This window comes from Pristis pectinata, chromosome 7 (assembly GCF_009764475.1).
Source record: "Pristis pectinata isolate sPriPec2 chromosome 7, sPriPec2.1.pri, whole genome shotgun sequence".
NCBI classification, from domain to species: Eukaryota; Metazoa; Chordata; class Chondrichthyes; order Rhinopristiformes; family Pristidae; genus Pristis; species Pristis pectinata.
In genome coordinates, this window is record NC_067411.1 from 39,776,013 (window position 1) to 39,801,105 (window position 25,093).

Here is a 25,093-nt window from a genome sequence, read left to right on the forward strand (position 1 = left end):
CTAAAGTGTATCATTTCTCCCCATTGAATTAAATTTAATCTGCCACGTTTGCCTATTTCACACCCACTACATATCCTCCCACAGTCTGCTAATAAGCTCCTCAAAGTTCATTTCTCCAAGTTTTCTGACAACTACAAACTGAAATTAGGAAATAAGAATGGAAAATGATGGAAATATACATCAGCTCAGGCAACATCAGTAAAGAGAGGAACATGGTTAATGTTCCTCATCTCTATCATCAGAGCTAGGAACAGTTAGAAAATAAATATGTGTTAAGTTGCACAGAAGAGGGAATGGTGGAGAGAACAAAGGGAATGTCTATGATAGGTTGGAGATGAATTGAGACTGTCTAGAGGAGAAATAAATAGAAGGAAATGAATGAGAAGAGACAATGACCCTTTCCACACCAATGCTTCTGAGATGTCTTTCTTTATCCTCAACCACAGTTGACAGGGCTTCCAACCACATCTGTTCCATTCTCTGCGCTTCTCCCCTCAGTCCTCTCACTATTCAGGCACCCAAACAATTCCTCCAGGTGAAGTTGTGCTTATTCCAATTTATTACATTGTATTTGATACATACAATATAATCTTATTTACAACACAGTTTGGGCAAGTGCATTGCAGAATATCTTTGTTCAGTCTGCACGGATGATCCTGAGCTTCCAGTTTCATCACTTTAATTCTCCATTCCGTTCCCACTATGATCTCTCTGCCTTTCACCTCTTAGTGTTCCAGTGAAACCCAACATAAGCTTGAGGAACAGTTTCTGATCTTCTGTCTGGACTCAACACTGAGTTCAACAATTTCAAGTAATCCGCTTTATCAGTCTGTACCCCATTCTAACGGAGGGTCTTCAACCTGTAACATTAATTTCTTTTCTCTCTCTGCACAAATGCTGCCTGACTTGGAGTATTCCTGCTTTCTCTTTTACTTCTGATTTCCAGCAAATGCAGTGTTTTGTATCTCATAGTTCCAGCATTGTTTTTTTTAACCTCATGCCTCTATTCTCATTCATCATTTTCTATGTACATCTCCTTCAGATAGATCAACTGCAATGAACAAGCCTTCACCAGCCTCTGTCAGCCAGTACCACCAGCACTTGTGTCATTCAGTCTCTCTTGGGTTTCACCCTTTTACAGAATTCCCTTTGTTCTCTCCACCCTACCCCTCCTCTGCAACTTAACGTGTATTTGATTTCCAGCTTTTCCGAATTCTAGTGAAGTCATCAATGTAGCATACAAATTCTGTTTCTCTTTCTTCAAATGCTATTTGATTTGCTGAGTATTTTAGGCACATTCTGCGCTTAGATCAGATTTCCAGCATCTGCAGTTTTTTTGCTTTTTGAACTTTGAAGTTACGTGCTGTATACATAAGTTTGAATGTACAGGTCATCTCAGGATCACAAGTGCCTGTACACATGAACAAGCTCCTGTAATATTATTAAATTCAAAAGTGCGATGCACATATAGATATTTATTAGTCAAATGTACACCGAAACACAGTGACATGTGTCTTTTTGCGTTACATAGAATATGATGGGGCAGTCTGCAAGTGTTGCCACTCTTCTGGCACCAACATAGCATGCCCACAACTCCTACCCTGTACATCTTTGCAATGTGGGAGGAAACCCAGGCAGACACACGGGGAGAACGTACAAACTCCTTACAGACAGCGACGGGAATTGAACCTGGGTCGCTTGTTTGTTCCTACAAATAGCAGAACTAGCTTCTTCTCTCCATTTACAGTAATTATTCTTTCAAATAAGTCTTATGTCCTTTTAATTCCATTCATAACAATACTGTGGAGATATGATTACCTTATTGAGTGATTTTTGTGTATTGTCTGACTTACAGACAGAATCGACTTAAGGACATCTGTAAAAACAGAACCCTTTTGTTACCCAGGAATGCCCTGCATCGTGGTGGTCCCTATAATATTTGGTGAATGGTTGTGTTTGCAGTCTGAAACACAACCATTCATCATTATTCTCTGCTTGCTGTCTCTCGGCCAATTTCATACCAGGTCTGCCATTGTGCCCTTTAACTCCATGGCCTCAATTTTGCTAGCAAGCCTTTTTATGTGGTAGTTTATTAAATGCCTTTTGAAAGTCCATATACACAGCATCAACTGTGCCTTCAGTTTTCCAGCATCTGCACTGTTCTTGTTTTTTGATCAACTGCATTTTCTTCACTAAAACTCTTCATTGCTTCATCAAAAACTCAATCAGGTTAATCAAAAATGATTTGCTTCTACCAAATCTATGCTGCCTTTAATTTATTTATCCATGTTTTTTCCAAGTGCCAATTAATTTAATCCCACTGTAACATATTTCTTCAGCACTGATGTTAGATTGAATGGCCTGCAGTTGCCAGGATAATCTCTCATCACATTCTTTGATAAATGAGATTATGTTTGCAGTCTCCTGGCCCTCTTCACCATAGCCACAGCTGAAAAGCATTGGAAGATTGCAAGTAACGCCTTCACGATTTCCTTCAGGAACCTAAAATGGATCTCATATGGACCTGTTATAGAGAGACAGAACTTGGAAACAGGCCCTCTGAGTCCATGCTAACACAAGAAAATAAGAGGAGTAAACCACCAGGCTCTCTAGCCTGCCCAATCATTCAATATGCACATGGCTGATCCATTTCCCCATTGTCCTCAATTCCTTGATCTTCCAAATGTTTAACTCTAGCTTAAATATTTCCAACAATTTAGCCTATACCACCCTCTGAAATTCCAGAAATTGATTACCCTCTGAGAGAAGAAATTTCTGCACACCTCAATTTTAAATGACAGGCACTTTATTTTGAAGCTACGCCCGCAAGTTCATGACTCTCCCGTTCGTGGAAATACCTCAAACATATACCCTGTCAAACCCCCTTAGGATCTTATATGTTTGAATAAGACCACTCCGCATTTTTCTAAACGCCAAGGAACACAGACCCAAACTGTCTAGCCTCTCTTGACAGGGCATCAACCACCCTCCCCACCCCCTCCCCCCATCCCATTTACGCCAATCTCATTTTATTCTCGCCACATGCTGAACTCTTGCCAATATTGTTAGCCCTATGCTTTAATTAATTCTATCCTCCCCAACTTCTCTACCACCCTGAAACTGACAGCAAACTTGTCTTTGGTGAAGGCTTGATGCAAAGCACCCCTACCACCATTCTCTGACAACGACGTCCCTCTTGTTGCTGAAGGAAAGGAGGAATCTTTGCCTCACCCGTCCCACGTTGACAGAACCGACTGCCGCCCATTCTCCTCCACTCACTCGCACAGCAGCCAAGGTGCAGAGGTGACGTAGCGAGCTGTGGCAGCCAATGGGCTCGCACGCATTTGGCGCCAGCAATCCAAATCGCCTTCCTCCCCAGTTCTTGCCTTGCGTTTGCTTCACCGCGGTGGCCTCAAATTGGATTAATCCCCTGCTGTTGCCCTGACAGGGTCTCACAACCTGATGTGGGCTTGGAGCAGCAGCTCCCAGGGACTCAGCGAGCAGACGTCGACTTTTGTCCTTGACAGCACCGTGGAAAGAACCTGACCTCCCTCATCGGCAGCTGTGTGCAAGGCTGATAAATGGCTCTTCAGTGTTCAATGCACACAGGCTTTACATTTTTTTTCGGGGAACTCTTTAGAATAGGCAAGACTTGCTCGGGAAATGAACACTGGCAGACTTGGTCCATATTCGACCCTGCCCCTAACCCCACTCTCTCTCCCCTGACAATAGCAATAACTGTTCTGGGTTGTGTGGAATGCGCAGTCTTGCTGAATCAAGCAATCGAATTTAAAGGAAAAATATACCTCTTTGCAATCATGGTTAGCTAAAATGACCACTGGCTTCACAAGAGTGGTGGACACGGATGGTGAGGGATGCAAACTTTGCATGGAAGAGACGAGTGCTGTCATTTTTCCAACGCACATCATTCGGTCTGCCTCCGCTCTCACGAATAAATAGCTTCACATAGCAGCCTCTTTCTTGGTAGGTGTATCCCTGTGAATCCGGAACTCGTTACACTTCCCCCCCCCCCAAACCCCCCCCCCTCCCTCTTTGCTCCTTCTCTCCTCCCCTTGGAATATCAACACTGCTGAATCTGCAACAAAACGCCTCGCCGCTCTACTCACGCTATATTATATGAGGACACTGCTGGGTGACCCACAGTTTAAAGAAAGTTGAAGGACTCATTCCGTGCAGTCTTCACAGTGGAGCTCAACTCTGCGCCATGACGTTTCTTATCCTCTTACTCCTGCACGGTAATTACTCGCTAATGCATTTATACGTTCAGATAAGATAATTCCATTGTGCACCTGTTTAAGAAAGCAGAAACAATAAAAAAAAGTTTCATCTTAAGGTAAAAAGCAAACATTTGCATTCGATGCATTTTAAATTTTCTCTCTTTTTTTTATCTATTTATATGCATGAAGTCCTACAGTTTGCAACGGTAGAGGTCCAGGGGAGTAACGGGTCGTGCAATTTCGAGAAAGATTTGTGTGGCTATGAATCAGATCTCTTTGGACCCTGGATGGTGAACTTCCAAGGTAAATACTGCGCGAAAGCAAACACTGATTGTCTAAATTCCAATGCAAATTCTGTGCAAAAAAAAACCAAACCGCTGGAGGAACTCAGCGGGTCGAGCAGCATCTGTGGGGTGGGGTGGGGGGAAGGAATTATTGACGTTTCGGGTCGACGCTGCATCAGGTCTCCACATTCTGTACAATTCTCCTTCGGAATTTTAAGCTTCAGAAATAAAGGGTGAAGTTAGAGGGTAGAATGCGTAAGAAAGACCAGTGCATGCTCGGATCATAAAATGCAGCAACGATGAAGAGTATTGGGAACTGTTATTACTCTGAAGAGTTAAACATTCCAAAGCTCTGTCTGCCCAATCTAGTGCTATTCTGAGATACAATTTTGTAAAAAGTACATGTTAGCCACGGGTGTTTTTGGAGTGTCTGACGTGCCAAATTCTGTGCGGTAACACAGCGAGTACATCCTGTGAGAGAAACATTGACAGAACGGCTTCAGGTTTAGATTGTGCAGGTATAACTGAGAGCCTCTTGTACACGCCACACCTGTGAGCTTCTGTATTTATAGACACGGGCAAGGGCTCGCATTGGAGGGCGCCCGCTGCCATGGTAACTGTATTTTTGGAACGTTGGTGGACTCTGTAAATTCTCACCCTTGTTTTCAAATCCCCATATGATCTCAACCCCTCCATCCCTGCAACCTTCCGAGATCTCCAGCTCTGGCATTTGATTTATCCCAATTTTCGTTATTCCAGCGCTCACGGCCGCGCCTTCGACTGTCAGAGCCCTAACCTCTGGAACTGCTCACCTGCGTCTCTCCTGCCTCTTCACCCTCCTCCTTCATCTTTCTTGAATCGTTTGGGCATCTAATCTAAAATCTCTCATGGCGTGGCATGAGATTTTATTTGATAATTGCTCCCGAGAAGCACCTAATGAGATTTTGCTGCATTAAAGTCCTTTTTAAGGAGAATACTTTCTTCAAGGGTCCAGTCGCTATTGCCAAGTTTGCGGTATTGGAAAGCAGTTTCTAGTGTTTCATCAAGCTGAGAAATGTCAGCACGAGCGTTATGTCTGATTTTGAAAATCAAAAGAGCTGCAGACGCTGGAAATCTGAAATAAGAACAGAAAATGCTGGAAGTACTCAGCAGGTCAGGCAGGTTTCAGGCTGAAGACCTTTCCCGCTTGCCCAGTTCTGATAAAGGGTCTTTGACCTGAAATACTAACTTTTGTTTCTTTTTTTCACAGACTCTGCCTGTCCTGCTGAGTGGTTCCAATATTTTCTGTTTCTATTTTAGATATCCAAGTGCATTGCCAAGTTCTTGGAGTGAGACAGACATTTCAAAGATTGCTGCAAATCCAGTTTATTTTGCACAGGCTGCTAATATAATTCAGATATTTCCACCTTGCCTCTAATATCTGCATTATAGATGGACTATGCATTGCACCCTAACTAAACAACTAAAAATAAATTGTTTTTTTATTTATAGAGCCTTGGAGTTAGACAGCACAGAAACAGCCCCTTTGGCCAGACTTATTCATAGGATTGCCCACCCTGAAAATCAAGACCCCTTCCCCCTGGAGCTGAGAAGTTTACTTGGCGATTTCAGGGGGCATTTTAGAGTCAACTACATTGCTATGGGTGTGGAGTTGTATTAAGGCCAGACCAGAAGTGGATCTTTAAGGTTTTTTCCCCTGTGAAGGATATCAGCGAACTAGAGAGGCTTTTGTAATAGTTCAGTGGTTTTGTGGTTACCATTGCTAATCCTGGCATTTTATTCTTGAATTGATTCATTACACAAATTCCACAGCTGTCATTGTGCGATTTGAAGTCATATCTCTGGCTCATTTGCCCAGAGTAACGTGATCATTATGTGTCATACCTCCAACCACCTCAGGAACAACTGTGAAATGTTGTGTCGGTCTCAGTCATAGATTGGTCTAACGTAGCAGGAGGCCATTTGGCCCATTGTGCCTATATCATTTCTTTGAAAGAGCTCTCCATTTGGTCCCACTACCTTGCTCATTTTCCTTGGCCCTACATTTTTTTCCAATTCTCTATTTGAAAGCTCCTATTGAATCTGCATTCACTGTCCTTTAATGCAGCATCACAACTCATTGCATCAGAAAAGATATCTCCATTGGAGTCGTGCAAATTTCGAATGCAGGAGGCCATTCGACTCACCTTGCCCATACTGACCGAAAATGGATTTTGCTAATCCCACTTTCCATCCCTTGATCCACGTTTGTAAATTGTGACTTTTCAAGGATCATCCAATTTTTTAAATGTTTTTGAAATGTTTTGATTTTTTTCTTTTGAATGGCCTCTTGTTCTTTGCCCCATTACTTTTAATTCACATCCTCAACTTATTAACCTTCTACAGTTTCTCCTATTGAAACACCCATGAAAACTTTGAACCATACTGTCAAATCTCTGCTCAACTTCTCTTGCTCTGTGGAGCACTAAGCGTCTTAAATTAAACTTTAAAAGTTTGAAGCAGCCTGATGACAGTGTTTTGTGACTTCCATGAACTATATTTGTTACATTTGACAATCTTTGCTTGTGCAAGCTCTCTGAAGTGATGGATGAGAAACACATGCTGGAGCTGAAAACTCTTTGAAGCATTGATAGGCTGAAGCATTTGTTCCTGAGTGCAATGACTTGGATGAAATTCCAATTAGGCACCAAGGAAACATCAAAGACAGAGCAACCTGATAACGTAAAAGAGTAGATTGCAACAATACTGACTGATGTTTAAAGAATGTCAGTGTTTTTCACAAACTTAGGATGCCCTAAAGCATTTCAAGGCTAATGAGGTATTATTTTTGAGGTGCAGCCACTGTTGAGATTCAGCAATTTGTGCATAGCAGGATTCCACAAGCAACATTGATTCAATTGAGCAGACAATGTGCTTTGCAATGAGATATAAATACTAGTCAGGACACTGGGGAGAACAGAATGTCCTCAGTTCTTCAAGTAGTGTTCATATCCATCAGAGGGGCAAACGCGTTTTCAGTGTAACAGCACAGCACTCCTTCAGTGCTGTAGAGTTAAGAGTGTCACCACTCGGTAGAAGGTACTCTCCAAAATCACACAAAGGACAGGCAGAACAGTTACTGCTGAGAGAAGCAACAAAGGTGAAAAGAAATTTTTAAAAAATATTGAAGGGGAGATTTTCCCCTGGTCTGGGCCTGGAGGAAATCACTGATTTCTGGAGAGAAAGAGATCAAAAGGAAAGAAAACTGATCGCATTATGAGTCTGCCTGCATTGCCCAGATCCAAGGATTTTGTGAAGCTTCCCTGTGAAGCCTTTCTGAACCAGTGTCCATAGTAAGTGCAGGGTCAACATTCTTGTGTTAATGAAATGTCCCTCAGAGACCAAACAGTCTCTATTTAATGTCTCATTGAAGAGGTGGTACCTCAAACAGTTGGTGTGTGACAGGGAGTGCCAGTATGGACAGGTGCCTCCCAACCGTAGTAATAATTGAACACATTAAAGACAGGCTCATGCAGTTATGTGTTTATTATGTGTCTTTGACATGCCCCCTCCAAAATCAGTTGTTTAAATTCCTGTGGATGACCCTCTCTGATGATGTAGCACCTCCTCAATATCACACTGGGAATGTCAGCCTAGACTGCATATTTGAATCTATAGAATAGGGCACTTTGAAAGTGAGCTAGGACTGACTCATTTTTGGTGCATCAGTCACTTTATATTTATATGAGCTGAAGTTTTTCTTGAATAATGACATTTAATAATTGACCTAATAAGGCAAGTAGTGTAAACTGAGTTATTAGCTAATAATATCCCCTGCTCTGTTGCACCTGTCACCTACAGCTGTGCACAGTACTGAGACAGCCTGCAAACTGTAATGAGAGTGCAGAGACATCAGTAAGTTTTGCATGGATTCATAAAAGATATGAGGTGAGAGGTCTGTATGTGTGCAGAAGGTCTGACACTGCACCACTGCCAATGCCAAACAACCTGAGACAGACTTCCCAGAAAGACCATACACCCCTGCAACCTGCTGTTGGATCAGGATGTAACTCTGCAGACCTGCTGTTGCTGTCCTCTGATTTTTCTCAGCACAGAAGAGGCAATTTAACTGCATCCTTTGAATCTCATCTTTCTAGTCCTGAGGTGCTGGCATGGTAGTGTGAGTAGGAACATTGGAACAGAAAGAAGTTCTTGAGGCCCTGGAGCCTGTTCCACCATTTAATTAACACAGCTCACCTATATTTTCACTCCTTCCATTCACGTTGGTTCTGTTGATCTTCTTGCCCCTTGTCTAACTAAATCTAGATTAAGTGGTGATATGCTTGAGATTATTTAGGACAGTGAGGGAATAGAAGAGTGGATGGAGAGAAACATAACCTGATGGGGACAGACCTTAAAATTAGCCTGACCATTGAAAACAGGTGTTAGGAAATGTTTCTTTATGCTGTGTATAGTTTCCTAAGTGTAAGTGAACCTATAAGAACTGAGTTCCCAATAATATGACCTTGAAATTTGTACCAGACACTGCTGTTCGGCTTGTGGATGTTGCATTGTTAGTTCCTCTTAAAGAAACCCACTGACTGTGCATTGTGCTTCCAAATGTCTCAATGACAGGTCTCTTGGCAAAGTTTGAGGAGAACCAAGGCAACTTGAGCAGCAACTTCCTGATTATGTGTTTAACTGTGTACGTAGGGATGCCAGAAATTGCTGGTGGTTTTCTCTTCAATAAGCAGGGGCTTTGTTGGCTTCACCCTATTTGAAATACAAAATCCCAGTCCAATGTCTTGTATGGGATTGAAATAAGGCTGATGGGTGAATAATCGCCTATGTCTGCTTTGTTTGAAATTTTTAATTATGGGAGCCATTTCTCATGGAGAATGTCAGGAGTTGGAGGATTTTGTGGAAGCAACGTTGATGGTATCTGTCCAGTGCTTTGAGATGCCTGTTCTAGGTAGTCCAGATCTTAGAAGTTGTGAGAGAGGAAGAAGTGCTTAGAAGTTCTCAGGAACACAGGATCACTGCTGCCCAGTAGTTCAAGTTTGAGATCTTGATCTTCAAGTGCTCTTTTTTCTCTCATTTGGCCAAAGTCTGTGCTGGCGTAATAATGGTGATGGTGAACTTCATCATTAATATTTGCTCTCATTGAAGGTGGCTCTCAACGGATGGAAAGTGATCCACCTTTTTCAGAATATCACCATAGACCTTAATTGTCGGAGGGCACTGTATTGCAGAGGGGACAGGTTGATAGAGGACTTTGTTTTGTGGATGTTAAATGTAAGAACCATCCTCTAGACTTTTGTGAATGAGTCAATGATGGCTTAGAGCTCTGCCTCCTAATGTGCATGTACTTTAGCATCATCTGCATACTGCAGCTCATTGACTGAGGATGGAGTGACATTGGTTCCAGAGTAGAAGCAACATAGGTTGAACCTTTTACCATTTAACCTGATTACCTCTACTTCAGCAGAAAGTTTGTTGGAGGTGAGGTACAGCATTGTGGTGTGAAAGATTGAGGAAAAATGTTACAGAAATGATACTGCCCTGCTTGATACCAGTCTGCACTCAGGTTGGGTCTGTTGTGGACTCATCCGTCATGTAGCAGATGTAGATGGAGACCAATTTCTACAGGAAATTTTGGGGGGATGCAGTTTGCCAACTCAATGGTGTTTGTGAGGTTGAAGAAAGCCATGGATAGTGGTGAAGCTGCTCTCTGTATTTCTCTTAAAGTTGTTTCATCATGAAGATTATGTCCACTGTGCCTCTAGATGGATGGAATTCAGATTAAGACTCGGGCAGCAGTTCAACCTCTGGGAGGACACAGTTGAGGTAGACTCTGGTGATGATATTTCCTTTGGCAGACAGGAGGAAGACCCCTCTGTAGCTACAACTATTTAATTTGTCTCCTTCCTTGGAGAGTGTCATAGTCACAATGTCTCTTGAGACTCTCTAGTATGTTTTTGTTCTCCTCAGATGTTCAAGATGAGGTTGTGAATTTGTGAATGTGTCGTTATGCTTCAGCAGGGATACTGTCTGCTCTGGAGGTCATGTTGTTTTTCAATGACATGTTGCCTTCTCAGCTTCATGTCAGTCTGAGATAGTGACAAAACTAGACCAGATAGCTCGTTGTGGAATGGAGTCTGGGATACTTGAATCAAGGACAGAATCAAGGTTGAGGAATTCTTTGGACCGCTCCTTCCAGCAGGTGCTTTTTTTTTGTTTTTGTTAAGCCCCCTTCCCCCTCCCGTTCTTGGCTGTCATTGGGGTGGGCCCTTGGGTGTTTGATAATATTGAAGTACCTGTCCTTGGTATAATGGTCAGTGACCTGATGGATTTCCTGTGTTCTTTCCACCTGCTCATTTAGTCAGGAGCTTTTATAGGACTTCAGCTTTCAGGTACCTGTTGAATTGTTTTTTTTCCCAGGACACCTGGTGAAATATCTAACTCATGAATGCCTTTTGTTTGCAGTTCATTAGGTCCTGAATCTCCTGGTCATGGATCAGTACAGATTCTTTCTAGTAGAGAAGCTGAGAGTCTCTTCACAGTTGCTAATTCTGGTGGACTTCAGGGCAGTCCAGATGCAGTGGACATTCTGCAGCTCCTGTTGGTTAGCAGTGGTCAGGTTGTCTTTGGCAGGCTTCTCTACAGGATTCTTCAACATTGGTTTTCTTGTGGTTCTGTGGCCAATGTAGTTTTGAGGAGCAGGGTGTTAGTTATGACAAGACTGTGTTCCAAGGATTTTTCCAGGAGTTCCAATAGAGTTACATTGTCCTTGGCAGTCACACCTTTCCAGAGGCTGTATCCTTCCTGACCCTGGAATGTAGTCATCCTGGAGGACCAGATTGTCCTCTTCTGGGATGTGGGCCTGGGTTTCTTCGAGGTCAGAGTGGAAGGCCTCAGTGTTAGGCCGTATGTTCTGATGACTGCAGCTTGCTGGTTCTATCTTAGAGTGTGAATTGTAGAATCTGCGGGAAGAGTTGATGAGAATATGGGGAGAATAATAAAAAAATGGGATTAATGTTGGATTAGTGTAAATGGGTGGTTGATGGTCGGTGTGGACTCAATGAGCCAAAGGGCCTGTTTCATTGCCCTATCTCTCTATGACAAAGCATTGGTGGTTCTGCTAAACCTGCTGTGTTATAATTGGGATTGTGTGGGTCCAGTTCAGTATTTTCTGGTTATAAACAACCCTCCCAGTGTTTTACACTGGATTTTACCCCATTTCACAACCTTTAGTCATTGGTACGAAACATGGCAATGTTTCAGTGCAACAGCTGTAACAGTGCAACAGTGGACTGGATTCCCTGGCCCCAGCAGCTAAAAGTGTCATCACATTGAGGAATTCTCACAGACAGCAAATCAAGAAGGAAAAATGCACAACTTTTAACTCGTACCTTAAATGTCTTACAGAATAAAACATGGAACATACACAGGTTTAAAGTGGCAATTGAAACTTCTAAGCAAAAGGCGTCCTTTTTATTATTTTAAAGCAGATTGCATTTTTAAATATTTATGCAAGAAATTAAAATCCATATACGTAAAATCAGTTTCTTAGGGATAGAGAAATTGTTCAGCACTATTTAAGGTCTGTTACACCGTTTAAAACTCACTTAGATGTGCACCAAAATGTATGATTTTTAGGTTTTTTTTTGCTGAGCTAATTTGTAACCATCAACTATTCAAATGATTACACTGGAGGTGACTATGAACAAATGAATCGCTGAACGACTCTGGGATTTCTGCATTAAGCTATGCACACCTGGAAATCCTGAAGATGCCGTCAGTTTCACGGAATAACGTCAACAAATGCTGTTCTGTGTAAATAGTTTCTTGAAATCTGGGCCATTATTTTTTGTGCACTACCTTTATCGGGTTGGATGAAAAATAATATAAGCAATTATTTTAGTCTAAGCAAACAGCCGGAGTGTTCAGAGAGCATTAGTCCTAATTTGAGCTGGCATAGGATAACAGTCCTTATCCCCTCTCATGAATGTCCAGGGATTGTGTGAAGGAAAATTTGGCAGATTGTTAGGCATGGTTAAAAATTTGAGAAATTTGCAATGAGCTGGACACAATAAATGACTTGGCACAGAATTCATTGGGAAAATCAGTTTAGAAGAATGAAAAATATTTCCTTTAATATATTAGGACTATGGTAATCTTCTCTGTGCTAACCATTTTACAGTCTAGATTAAATTGAAGTAATTGGCACAAGCATCTGTTTTGAAGCCATTCTAACATAACATGGATCACATGAAGCCTGCACAGAATTGGAATGCTTGTAGTTACTGATACATTATTTGCCTATATGCATATTCCCTTGCTTGAGTATTGGGCAAGGGAATATGGCCTAATGATAAATTTCTTGCTGCAGTTCAAATACAGTCTATCAAATCTTTCTTAACAACACCGAGTTATCAATCACTGTGAGGATACACACATATATTCAGTGAAGCTGCACAGGAACCCACCATTTTGTCTATCTACTCCAGACTTCTATTTATACCCAACACAAACTTCCTTTGAACTCCCTTCATCCATCAGCTTATCCTTCCCTTCCTATTTCCTTTGTGCATTTATCTGGATTCCCCAAAAATGTCTTTTCTCTTCAACTCAACTATTCAGGATCCTCATGAGTGTTTGGGTCTAAAGGATTCCAACTGCTGACTGTTCACGGACATCTGATGAAGGGTCTCGGATGTGAAATGTTAATTCTGTTGCTCTTTTCATAGATGCTGCCTGACCAGCTGAAAGCCTCCAGCATTTTCTGTTTCTATTTCAGATTTCCAGCTTGTGTAATTTTGTTTTTGATTTTAGAGTCATGGAGTCATGCTGCATGGGAAGAAACCCTTCAGCCCACCCTCTCCATTCCAACCATCAAGTACCTGTAGTGGCTAGCTACACACTACAAAATGAAGACACAGAGTCGCTGGTTCGAAATCAGAAGTCGAATGAACGACAGGGGCGCGGTGCGCCTTTAATATCCCAAAACTTCCCGCGCTACAATTCCCGCGCTGACGTCACGCTCGGGTCACCTCACCTTCCCGCACATGGGCTTTCCTAGCCCAACAATGGGGAAGAAGGAGGGCCCCGCGCCATCTTGGATCGGGGCCTCCGCCGACGTTCGCGATGTCAGGAGCCGGTTCGATGCCGGTTGCCGGTGCGGTGAGTCGTTACATAACCCCCCCCCAGAACCTGCAATACCGTCGCGAAAACCAGAATTAAATAAACTATGACTTGGGTGGCCTGCCCCTGCGCCGCGCTCGCTGGACCACCATGGGTCGGTCCAAGTGTAAATGAGCTGGCTTCAGCCAGTCAATCATAAACACCTCCTCGCGCCCCCCAGTGCCCAGCATGAACGTAGACCCATTGTTCCTGACAACCCAGAATGGCCCTTTGTACGGCCGGTGCAGCGGTGATCGGTGCGTGCCCCTCCTGACGAAGACAAACTTGCAGTCTTGGAGGGAAGTCCGCATACGGGTCAGGGCCTGTCCATGTCGCGAGGTGGGAATCGGGGCCAGGTTTCCAAGCCGCTCGCGCAGCCGGTCGAGCACCACGGCAGGTTCTTCTCTGGTCCCTGAGGGGCTGGTAGGAACTTGCCTGGGACGACTAAGGGCGTTCCATAGACCATCTCCGCGGACGAGGCATGTAGGTCCTCTTTTGGCACAGTGCGTATCCCCAGCAGGACCCAGGGGAGTTCGTCTACCCAGTTGGGCCCCTTAAGGTGGGCCATGAGTGCTGACTTCAGGTGGTGATGGAACCTCTCCACCACCCCATTGGATTGCGGATGATAGGTGGTGGTGAGGTGGATCCGGGAACCCCAGAAGTCAGCGACGGCAGACCACAGGCTAGAGGTGAATTGAGCTCCCCTGTCTGAAGTGATATGTGCCGGGACACCAAAATGGGCCACTCAAGTTGACAAAAGGGCCCGTGTGCAGGACTGGGTGGAGGTGTCTGCGAGGGGAATGGCTTCAGGCCAGCGGGTAAAACGGTTGGCAATCGTGAGGAGGTACCGCGCTCCTCGGGAGACTGGTAGGGGGCTGACCAGGTCGACGTGCATATGGTCGAACCTCCGGCGGGTAGGTTGAAAATCCTGCAGGGGGGCCTTGACATGCTGCTGTACTTTCGAGGTCTGGCAGTGGGTGCAGGACTGGGCCCATTCGGAAACCTGTTTACGCAGACCATGCCAGATGAACTTATCTGACACCATCCAGACAGTAGTCTGGATGGATGGGTGTGCAAGGCCGTGGATGGCATCAAACACCTGTCGGCGCCAGGCAGCTGGGACGATGGGGCGGGGTCTACCTGTGGAGATATCGCAGAGCAGGGTGCGCTCACCGGGGCCTACCAGTAGGTCTTGCAGTTGCAGGCCCAAGATTGCGGTGCGATAGCTTGGCATCTCCATGTCCGTTCGCTGTGCCTCTGCCAAGGTGCCGAAATCCACCCCCTGGGGCAAAACTTGGATCGTGGGCCGTGACAGTGCATCTGCGACCACGTTCCCTTTCCCAGACAGATGGCGGACGTCAGTGGTGAACTCTGAGATGTACGACAAGTGCCGCTACTGCCGTGCTGACCAGGGATCTGAGACCTTGTTGAAAGCGAAGGTCAACGGCTTGTGGTCGGTGAAAGCTGTAAACGGCCTGCCCTCCAAGAAGTATCGGAAGTGTCTGATGGCCAGGTACAACGCCAAAAGCTCGTGGTCGAAGGCACTATATTTGAGCTCTGGTGGTTGAAGGTGCCCGCTGAAGAATGCCAGTGGTTGCTAACGCCCTTCGATAAGCTGTTCTAGAACGCCTCCGACCGCTGTGCTGGATGCATCGACTGTGAGGGCAGTCGGGACGTCCGTGCGAGGATGCACCAACATGACCGCGTCCGCCAAGGCCTGCTTGGTTTTGACGAACGCGGTGTGAGCCTCTTCCGACCAAACAATGTCCTTGCTTCCGCCTGACAGGAGAGCAAACAACAGGCGCATGATGCGGGCTGCGGATGGTATGAACCGGTGATAAAAGTTTACCATACCAAGAAATTCCTGCAGGCCCTTGATGGAGGTGGGTCTGGCGAAATGGCGGATGGCATCGACCTTCGCAGGCAGGGGCGTGGCGCCGTGTTTGTCGATCCAGTGGCCCAGGAACTCGATTGTCTCCTGCCCGAATTGGCATTTGGCTGGGTTGATGGTCAGGCTGAAATCCCTAGGTGAGAAAAGAGTTGGCGGAGGTGCGTGAAATGTTCCTGGCGGCTGTTGCTGGCGATCAAGGTGTCGTCGAGGTATATGAAGGCAAAGTCAAGGTCGCACCCGACTGCATCCGTCAGTCGTTGGAAGGACTGAGCAGTGTTCTTGAGACCAAAGGGCATCTGGATGAATTCAAAGAGGCTGAAAGGTGTGATCAGCGCCGTCTTCGGAATGTCGTCCGGATGCACCGGGATCTGGTGATACCCGTGGATGAGGTCGACCTTGGGGAAAAAATGGACCACCCGTGCAGGTTGGCAGCAAAGTCCTGAATGTGCGGCATGGGATACCGGTCTGGGGTAGTAATGTCGTTGAGGCGTCGGTAATCACCACAGGGTTGCCAGCCTCCGGCTGCCTTGGGAACCATGTGTAGCAGAGAGGCCCATGGGCTGTCCGACCTGCGGGTGATCCCCAGCTCCTCCATTTTCTTGAATTCCTCTTTCGCAAGGCAGAGCTTGTCTGGGGGTAGCTGCCGGGTGTGGAGGGGAGGGCCCTGGGTGGGGATGTGATGCTGGACGCCGTGCTTGGGCAAGGTGGTGGAGAACTGGGGCATTAGTACGGACGGGAACTCTTCCAGGACCCTGGCAAACTCGTTGGTCGACGTGGTGACGGAGTCGAGGTGTGGGGCCGGTAGCTTGGCCTCACCCAATGAGAACGTTTGGAAGGTCCTGGCATGTACCAAACGCTTACCCCGCAGGTCAACCAGCAGACTGTTGGTGCGAAGGAAGTCTGCCCCGAGGAGTGGTTGCGCGATGACGGCAAGGATGAACCTCCAAGTAAAGTTGCAGGTGCCGAACTGGAGTTGTACCAAATGGGTGCCAAAGGTCCAAATGGCGCTGCCATTGGTGGCTCTGAGGGCGGGTCCTGGTGTGCAGTTGCGAGTCTCGCGGCTGTTGGGAGGCATGACGCTGACTTTGGCTCTGGTGTCCACTAGGAACCGACGTCCAGAACGTCTGTCCCACACGTGCAAGAGGCTATCCGGGTGGCCAGCCGCTGTAGCCATCAGCAGTGGCTGGCTCTGGCGTTTCCCGGAAACCTGCATGGTGGCCGGCACCTGCGGGCATCAGCGCCCCACCGCTGGTCGTAGAAACACCATTGGTCGGTCGGTGTCTCAGACCTGGTGGCAGGTGGGGGCGTTCGATTGCCGGGTCTGGCCTGCTGGGCACATGGCGTGGCAATGCGCTCGACGGACGCCCCGCTCTCCTTTTTCGCCCGCCAAAGGACATCCACCCGGGCAGCCACCTTCCGGGGGTCGCTGAAATCTGCATCTGCCAGGAACAGGTGGATGTCGTCGGGTAACTGCTCCAGGAAGATCTGCTCAAACAGCAGGCAGGGTTTATGCCCGTCTGCCAGGGCCAACATCTCGTTCATGAGCGCGGAGGGGGGTCTGTTGCCCAACCCATCGAGGTGAAGGAGGCAGGAGGCCCGTTCGCGTCAGGAAAGGCCGAAAGTCTCGAGAAGGAGGGTCTTGAACTTATCGTACTTCTCCTCTGGGGGCGCCTGGATGAAGTCCTCGACCTGGGCTGCGGTGTCTTGGTCGAGGGCGCTCACCACGTAATAGTACTTGGTGTCGTCCCTGGTGATCTGGCGAATCTGGAACTGGGCCTCGGCCTGGTCGAACCAGACACGGGGCCAGAGGGTCCAGAAAGTGGGCAGTTTAAGGGCTACTGCCTGTACCTCTTGCTGTGCAGACATCGTGGGTCCAAAAACGTTTGGGCCCGTCGGGGTCACCAATGTAGCAGCTGGCTTCACACTACAAAATAAAGACACAGAGTCGCTGGTTCGAAATCAAAGTCGAATGAACGACAGGGGCGCGGTGCGCCTTTAATATCCCAAAACTTCCCGCGCTACAGTTCCTGCGCTGACGTCACGCGCGGGTCACCTCACCTTCCTGCGCGCGGGCTTTCCTAGCCCGACGATGGGGAAGGAGGGCCCCGCGCCATCTTGGGTCGGGGCCTCCGACGACCGCGATGTCGGGAGCCGGTTCGATGCCGGTGCGGTGAGTCGCTACATACCCATCTAACTAATCCCATTCACCAGCACTTGGTCTGTAGCCTTCTGTGCCTTTGCAATTCAAGTGCTCGTCCAGATAGTTCTTAAATGTTGTGAGAGTCTCTGCCTCCACTACCCTCTCAGGCAGTGTATTCCAGATCCCAATCATCTGGGTAAAAAAATTCTTCCTTATATTCCCACTTACATGTTCGTTAACACTGTTATCTAACCTCTTGCCGCTCACCAACTCTAAACTTGAGTTCATCCAAACTCTGCTGTCCCTATCCTGACTTGGCTCAAATCAGATTGGTTCAGCACACTTGCACTCACTGACCTCTATTGTGGTCCAGTCTAACAATGCCTTGAATTTAAAATATGCAGCTTTGTGTTCAAATCTCTCAATGGACTTTTCACACCTCCTGTCTCTCCTCCAGCCCTTCAACCCTCTGAGATCTTCACTGTCTTTCAATTTTGTTATCTTGCCTGTCCCTGATGGCCAAGGCCTTAGCTCAGGAATTTGGTCCATAAAACTCTGTCTCTCCAATTCTACCCCTTTTAAGATGCTCCTTAAAAGCTAGCACTGTGAAAGCCTTAATATCTTTTTGTGACTAATAACATTTTTGTGATTCACTTTGGGATATTTTAAAGGTTAAATATGATGTATGCATATGCAAGTGTCAGGGTAAGGTGAAGTTAGTTACAATGCACTTAAAATCCTTTCAAGGTGTTGTTAAATATTGTCAGTTTTGTTTCTTCAATGTGCAATGAACTTCTCTTGTAATAGATCATCCTCAGTTTTTCGCATTGTTTTGCAATGCGGAAAACAGGCAACCTCACTCCCCAGTTAATAGCGATCTTGATGCTGTTATCTGTGTTAGGATCATCTGACTATTGGGAGCAGGTTGACACTTAGAACTTCACACATTGACCCTCTGACTTGGGGATGGAATTAAAAGTGAGAGTATAATTGGTGCCAGCGAATCTCAGAATACAGATTGGCAAATAATTAAAAAGGGCAGTTTGATAAGACTGTGAACCAAAATAGGCTCATTTCTAAAAGCTTAGATATGGAAACGAAAGAGGTAATTTTAAACTTGTAGACTACAGAACTTTGGTGAATCCAGACTCTGAGAAACTGCTGTGTTCTGGTCTCTGTAAGATAAATGAGGTTATGGAATCTTTGGAAACATTTCATAAAGTGTTTATAGGGGTGACATCAGACCTGTAAGTTTATCATTATCAGGAAAAATACAAACAAATCATCTTTCTATCTCTCTACAAAATAGAAAAGTTGGCGGGAGGGTGGTGATAGGCGGTGGGGTTAATAGGTGACCTGATGGAGTTCTTTAAATTTATAGAGGAATCGAGGTGTTTTATAGGGTAGATGTGGGGAAAAAACAAAACCAAGAGCTGTTAATATCAGAAGGTCACTGATAAATCCAACTGGGGATTCAGGGGAAATGTCTTTTCCCAGAGAGTGGTGAGAATGGGAAACTGGCTTCACAGAGTGAAGAACTAAGTTGCTTTTAAAGGGGCAGGTTGATAAAAAGCAAGAAGGCATTTTGTTTCTGTAGCATCTTCCACATTGTCCCAAAGTGCTTTATGCCAGTGAAGTGCAGTCGCTGTTTAACTTGGGAAACCCAGCTGCTAATTTGTGCACAGCAAGCTTCCACAAGCAACAATGTAATCATCTACATTGTAAAAGATTTGGCCAGAAAACTGGGAAGGACTCCCCTACCCTTCGCTTGAAAAGATAAGATACGATTTCTTTAATAGTCACATCTACATCGAAACACACGGTGAAATGCATCTTTTACATAGAGTGTTCTGGGGGCAGCCTGCAAGTGTTGCCATACTTCTGGCACCAGTGTAGCATGCCCACAACCTCCTAACCCGTTTGTCTTTGGAATGTGGGAGGAAACCAGAGCACATGGAGGAAACCCACGCAGACATGGGGAGAACGTACAGACTCCTTACAGACAGCAGCCAGAATTGAATCTGGGTCACTGGTGCTAATACCGTTACACTAACCCCTACACTACCGTGCCTGCCCCTACACTACCGTAGATCCAATGGGATCTCTCATAATCACATGACAGAGCAGACATAGTCTCTCAGTTTAATATTGCCTGTGGAAGATGACAGCTCCAACAGCACAGGACTTCCTCCTAACAGTTCTGGAGTGAACCTTGAACTAGCCATAAGAGTGTTACTAAATGAGCCAAAGCTCCCACAAAATATACACACATGGCAGAAAGGAATACAAGTCTACAAAAATGAGGGGGAGGGGGAGTGGGAGGTTAGAGCTTAAACAGCAGCATAGGCAAGCAAGCCGAATGGCCTATATCCCTGTGGAATATGCACTGATTAATGTTTCACAGATGGGACAACTATACTCCTGCTTAATGAGAGAAACTCAGAGAAAGTAAATGGAGGTGAGAATAACTAAGTAACATACCTAACTGTAAGGCACCCTCCCACCCCCCCCCCCCCAACAAACTTTCCCTGTGGACTTTATTTTTCCTAAGGCATATCAATTTTTTAAATTGAATGTTTATGTCTGGAATCGGCTTGCCTCAGTTAATAATAAGGTGGAGTAGGGAAGCTGAGCCAAGGCGGGGGAGGGACAGGGTTACCCATAGAGCAACAGCTTCTCCTAAACATTGGCATCAGCCTTCATTTCCCCTAAGACCACACCGGATCCACTGGTGTTTTTATTTCCATTCTTTGCTGTGCAGCAGCAAGCTGAAGGGAAGCATGCCGTCTGTCATTCCATTGATCTCTTTCCTTCCAGGAATGTAGAAGCAATAGACTGAGGATGAGGCCACCAGCTTCTTGGGGGATGGGCAATAAATGCTTGCCAGTAATGCCTGCATACTATGGTTAAATAAACAAATAATTCTCATTACCATCAGCAATTAAGGTTAGAAGCAAGTGGCCAGTCAGTGTCCTTAATTGAGCAGGAAAAGCCCACAACCTTCTGACTCGGAGGAGGCAAAGACAGAGAATAAATGGTGATGGGGGTGCTCCTGTTGTGCTGTTGGGGAGGGTTCTAGACCAGGCGAAAACGAGATCACTAACTGGGGGGCAGGGTGCTGTTGATTATATTCAGTGGGTGGATGTACTGCAGACAGGGTGCACCAGTTGTGGAGAGAATGAATGTATCGGTTGGTAGGTAGGATACAAATCAAGAGGACTGCTTTGCTTTGGATGGTGCTGAGGTTCATATTTGTGGGACAGTTGCCTGGTGTTGCAATATCTGCCTACATTGTCCACCATTTGAGAACAGACATCATACAGGACCACATGGAGGACCTGCCCCTGGAAGTGTTGAGTGCTTGACGAGTGGTGTTTACAATGTATCTGTCTTGCGCTTGCATAGCACTCCACTGTTAATTGATCATTGGATATTGGCCAGACAAAGTCAAATATATTTCTTGCCTTGGTTGGCGACCTGCTGTTGTAAATAGGGGACACATTTTTGTGTTGTATTATTTTTATATGTATTTCCCTTTGGGCATAAAGGCATCAAAATCATGGAAAATCTGGTACATTTAAAAGGAATGCTCTATAATGGTATAACTCATACCCTTTAAACCTTCCAATCTATTCTCAGGTTTAATTGCATAGCATCATGGCCATTTAGAAATAATTTAATTTTTTATAGGCCATTTGAGATTTGGCACTCCTAATGATTTTTTTGAGATCATGTGCAGATCCTAGGGAAGGAATTCGAAGTGTTTGTCTACTATAACAGGCTGTAAAAATGAGAACAGAATGACATGATGGATCATGATAACCACTGTGTCCATTTCTTTCTCCTGCTTCACTATTGTTGGAATTTCTTTTGTTATGTGCCATTGTATGGTGTTAATTTGTTGCACCATTGGTGTGGGTTGTGATATGCATTTCTCAATGTTAGATCTAACTGTTAATAAATAAAACATTTGGAAAATAATTGTAATACCTTGCCAAAATCACAGTTTAATACAATAACTGGGTTTTACAATACTACTGATGGTGGAATTGTCAGAGTTTGCCACTGGTATTCTGTGCAACTGACAACATTTCTGGGCATATGCAGTTTAATGTGTATATTCTGAAATCACTGTTGATGATTCACCCTCCTTCATTGGCTCTGCTTTTCATAATCTTCTCGACTGGAATCGAGGGAAAAGAGTAAATTGACAAAATTGCCAGATATTTATGAACTTGCCTCACTGCAAATCTATGCTTTGCATGAGGTCGAAGTAAGTTTTTAATGACCCACCCAATCTAGCAAATTTTGTGACCCCAGTAAATCTATTTTTAGGCATATCCCTCAAATATTCTGAAATCTGATGGATTTTTAATACAATAAAAATGTTTTGTTTTTCTTAATTTTTATCAGGTTTATTTATGATTTGTTTTCATCTTTTAATTTGACTTGGATGTCTGCTTCAATTTTTATTTTGTGTTCTTTAAAATATTCAATATATTATCTCAAAGAAAACCTTTTCCTTCCTGGCTGGGAGAATTCCTTAATGTGCTTGACTGTTGAGCTGGCTTGATGACATCACTGTTACTGGCTGCACTGGATCTCCTGGAGGTGATGGCAGAACAATAGAAATACTGCGCAGATAAATCTCTGGGGACAGAGTCTTTGGGTCAACAGCAAACGTTTCTCTTGCTGATGACTGCAAATTCTGGCTCATTATTCTGTGATCTCTGAGCAGAGGTTGATGATGTGGTTTCAAGTTATCCCAGGGATAAGCTGCCATCTGATGACTAATGGCCCTTCAGAGTCTGGTACCTAAACTAAAAACAAAATGAAAATCAAAAGAAAACCCATAGATGCTGGAAATCTGAAATAAAAACAGAAAACACTGGATACACTCAGCAGGCCAGGCAGCATCTGGAAAGAGAAATGAAGTTAACATTCTAGGAAAGAGAGATTAAAAGAAGGTAATTTTAAGTTGCAGGGAAGGTGGGAAGAAAAGTGGGTAGAAGAAAGGATAGAGCCTTGGTCTTACCCTGCCTGACCTGCTGAGTGTTTCCAGCACCTTTTCTTTACTCCCACCTCAAAAGACATTCAACCTTCGTGTACCGTCATTCCTTCAATGTTTGGAATCTCACACCATCTATGGAGTTGGCATCTACTAATGAATTAATATCTTGCTTTCCAAATCATTTGGGATGCTGAGCTTTTTTTTAGCATTACAGCCCAACCTTCCAGAGGGTGGTAGAGAGGTACAACATGGAAACAGGCCCTTTGGTCCACTGAGTCCGTGCTGACCATCAACTACCCAATTACATTAATCCCAATTTTTATTCTCCCAACGTTCTCATCAACTCCCCCCAGATTCTACCACTCACCTATACACTAGGGATGATTTACAATGGCCAATTAACTTACCACATTAACTTAACCCGCACATCTGTGGGAGGAAACTGGAGCACCCAGAGGAAACTGGGTGGCATTTCAAACTGGTGCGTTACTCTGACTGTACTTGCCCAGCTTTCTTTGTCCTGTCCTGGTGTTGTTGCTTGATTTGAATGCTTGCTCTGTTCTTTTAATAGTGCCTTGCCACGTGGTCGGTAAGGGAAAGACACTCAGTGGTCAGAGGTTAGCAGTTTAAAGTAGAGGAAGTTAAGCCACACTCTTGGCAAAACAGCAGAGCCTGAAGGGGAAGAGGGTTAGTTTTTTTTTTAAATTGCATTTTAATAACCACATTCATCATCTCAAGAAGTCCACAAAACATTTGATACCAATGGAAGAACTTTTTGAAAATAGTAATGCAGGAAAAGCACAGGGAGATTCCACAAGCAGGAAAGCGATAATTAATGGTGTTTGTGATTCAGCTGGAAGGGAAAGGATTGACGAGGACAAAAGAGGTAGCTCCCCTCCTCCTCTTCAGAACAATTTCATGGGATGTTTTACCTCTCCTCCTCCCCACCTGAAAGGATATATAGGCCTGTGATTTAACATCTCATCTGAAACACGGGCCTCCCACAGGACAACCCTCCCCAAATTTGGCACTATAATAACAACCTAGATTTTTTTGTCTTGGGTTTCCTGTAGTCTTTCTTGAATTCACCAACTCTGCGATCTTGGGACTCAAGGGACTGAGTTATAGAGAGAGGATGAGCTGGCTAGGACTTTATTCATTGGAGTGTAGGAGAAAAACTGGTTGGAGCTGGGAGTGTTACGGAGGTGGTGATGGAGAAGAAATTGTATCTGAGATGATGAAGAAGATATGGAACTGATTCAAAGTTCCATCGGTCAGTTCAATAGGTTAAAACTGCTTTGTTAGTTTAATATGTTGTGTTGATGTGAAGTGGCAATTGCTGAGTACTTGGAAGACGATGAATTGTTGCCTTATTTTAATTGGCAGATTTGGCCTCCCTTGATCAACAAAAAAACCGAAGAGGGATGCTGTGGGAAGCTGCAGTGTTTGTAGGAAGGTCATAGGTTGGGATTCTACAGAGTGCTGTTAAGGAAATGAAACATTCCTGTTAACTGTTTACTTTGAAATATGTGAGAGATTATTTCCTGATTCAGAACTGCTGCTGCAGCCCAGTGACAATCTGCTTGTGCTCCTCTGATTCTGGTCTCGTGATCTTATTCACTCCTCCATTGGAGGTTGTGCTCTCTGCTGCCAAGACCCTGAGCTCTGGAATTCTCTCCCTGAACCTCATCTGCCCTAATATAGTTCTATGCAACTGGATATCTAATTGTCTGGTAACATTAACATGAAATGCCTTGGTATGTTTCACAATATGAAAAGACACTACTCCAGAAATTCTTGATTGCCTGTATTGCAATTAATAATTCATTTTCTGCTGCATAACACATTCAAATACTAGCGGGCACAGATTTAAGGTGAGAGGGGGAAAGTTTAAAGGAGATTTACGTGACAAGCTTTGGTACATATTGTTTAAGAATATATAATTGTTTAAGAAACTATAAGCTTTGGTAGGTGCCTGGAATGCTGTGGCAAAGCAAGTGCTGGAAGCAGATATGACAGCAATGTTTAAGAGGCATTTAGACATATGAACAGGCAAAGAATAAAGGAATATAGACCACATTGCAGGCAAATGTGCCGTTTAAATTGGCAGCTCTTAATTTTATTATTGAGCCATAAAACAGGAATAAATGTTTGCTTGCCATCTCTATCACTAAGTCTCTGAGATTTGCCCTTCTGTTGGCTCTTGTGCCCTTCTCTGTTTTGGCCTCTCTGGAGCTGCAGTGACTAAAATTAATTCCAATTCATTTACTTTAGGGGGCAATCATTCAACACAACCCACCTCCAAAACTCAACATCCCCCAAGATGGCAATGCTGTGCCTTTCTGCAGACATCAAAGGTTCCAAGTT

The 25,093-nt window shown here is 44.7% G+C and overlaps 1 protein-coding gene across 1 annotated transcript in view; it reads left to right on the forward strand.

The window, feature by feature from the left end:
• Window positions 1–4,118: 4,118 nt before the first annotated feature.
• mamdc2a (MAM domain containing 2a) overlaps window positions 4,119–25,093 on the forward strand; it is an 89,451-nt gene continuing 68,476 nt past the window's right edge. Inside the window, exons 1-2 of the mRNA XM_052020038.1 lie at window positions 4,119–4,256; window positions 4,428–4,541. Coding sequence (XP_051875998.1) covers window positions 4,226–4,256; window positions 4,428–4,541 — 145 coding nt within the window. The 5' untranslated portion in view covers window positions 4,119–4,225. The remainder of the gene's footprint in view (window positions 4,257–4,427; window positions 4,542–25,093) is intronic.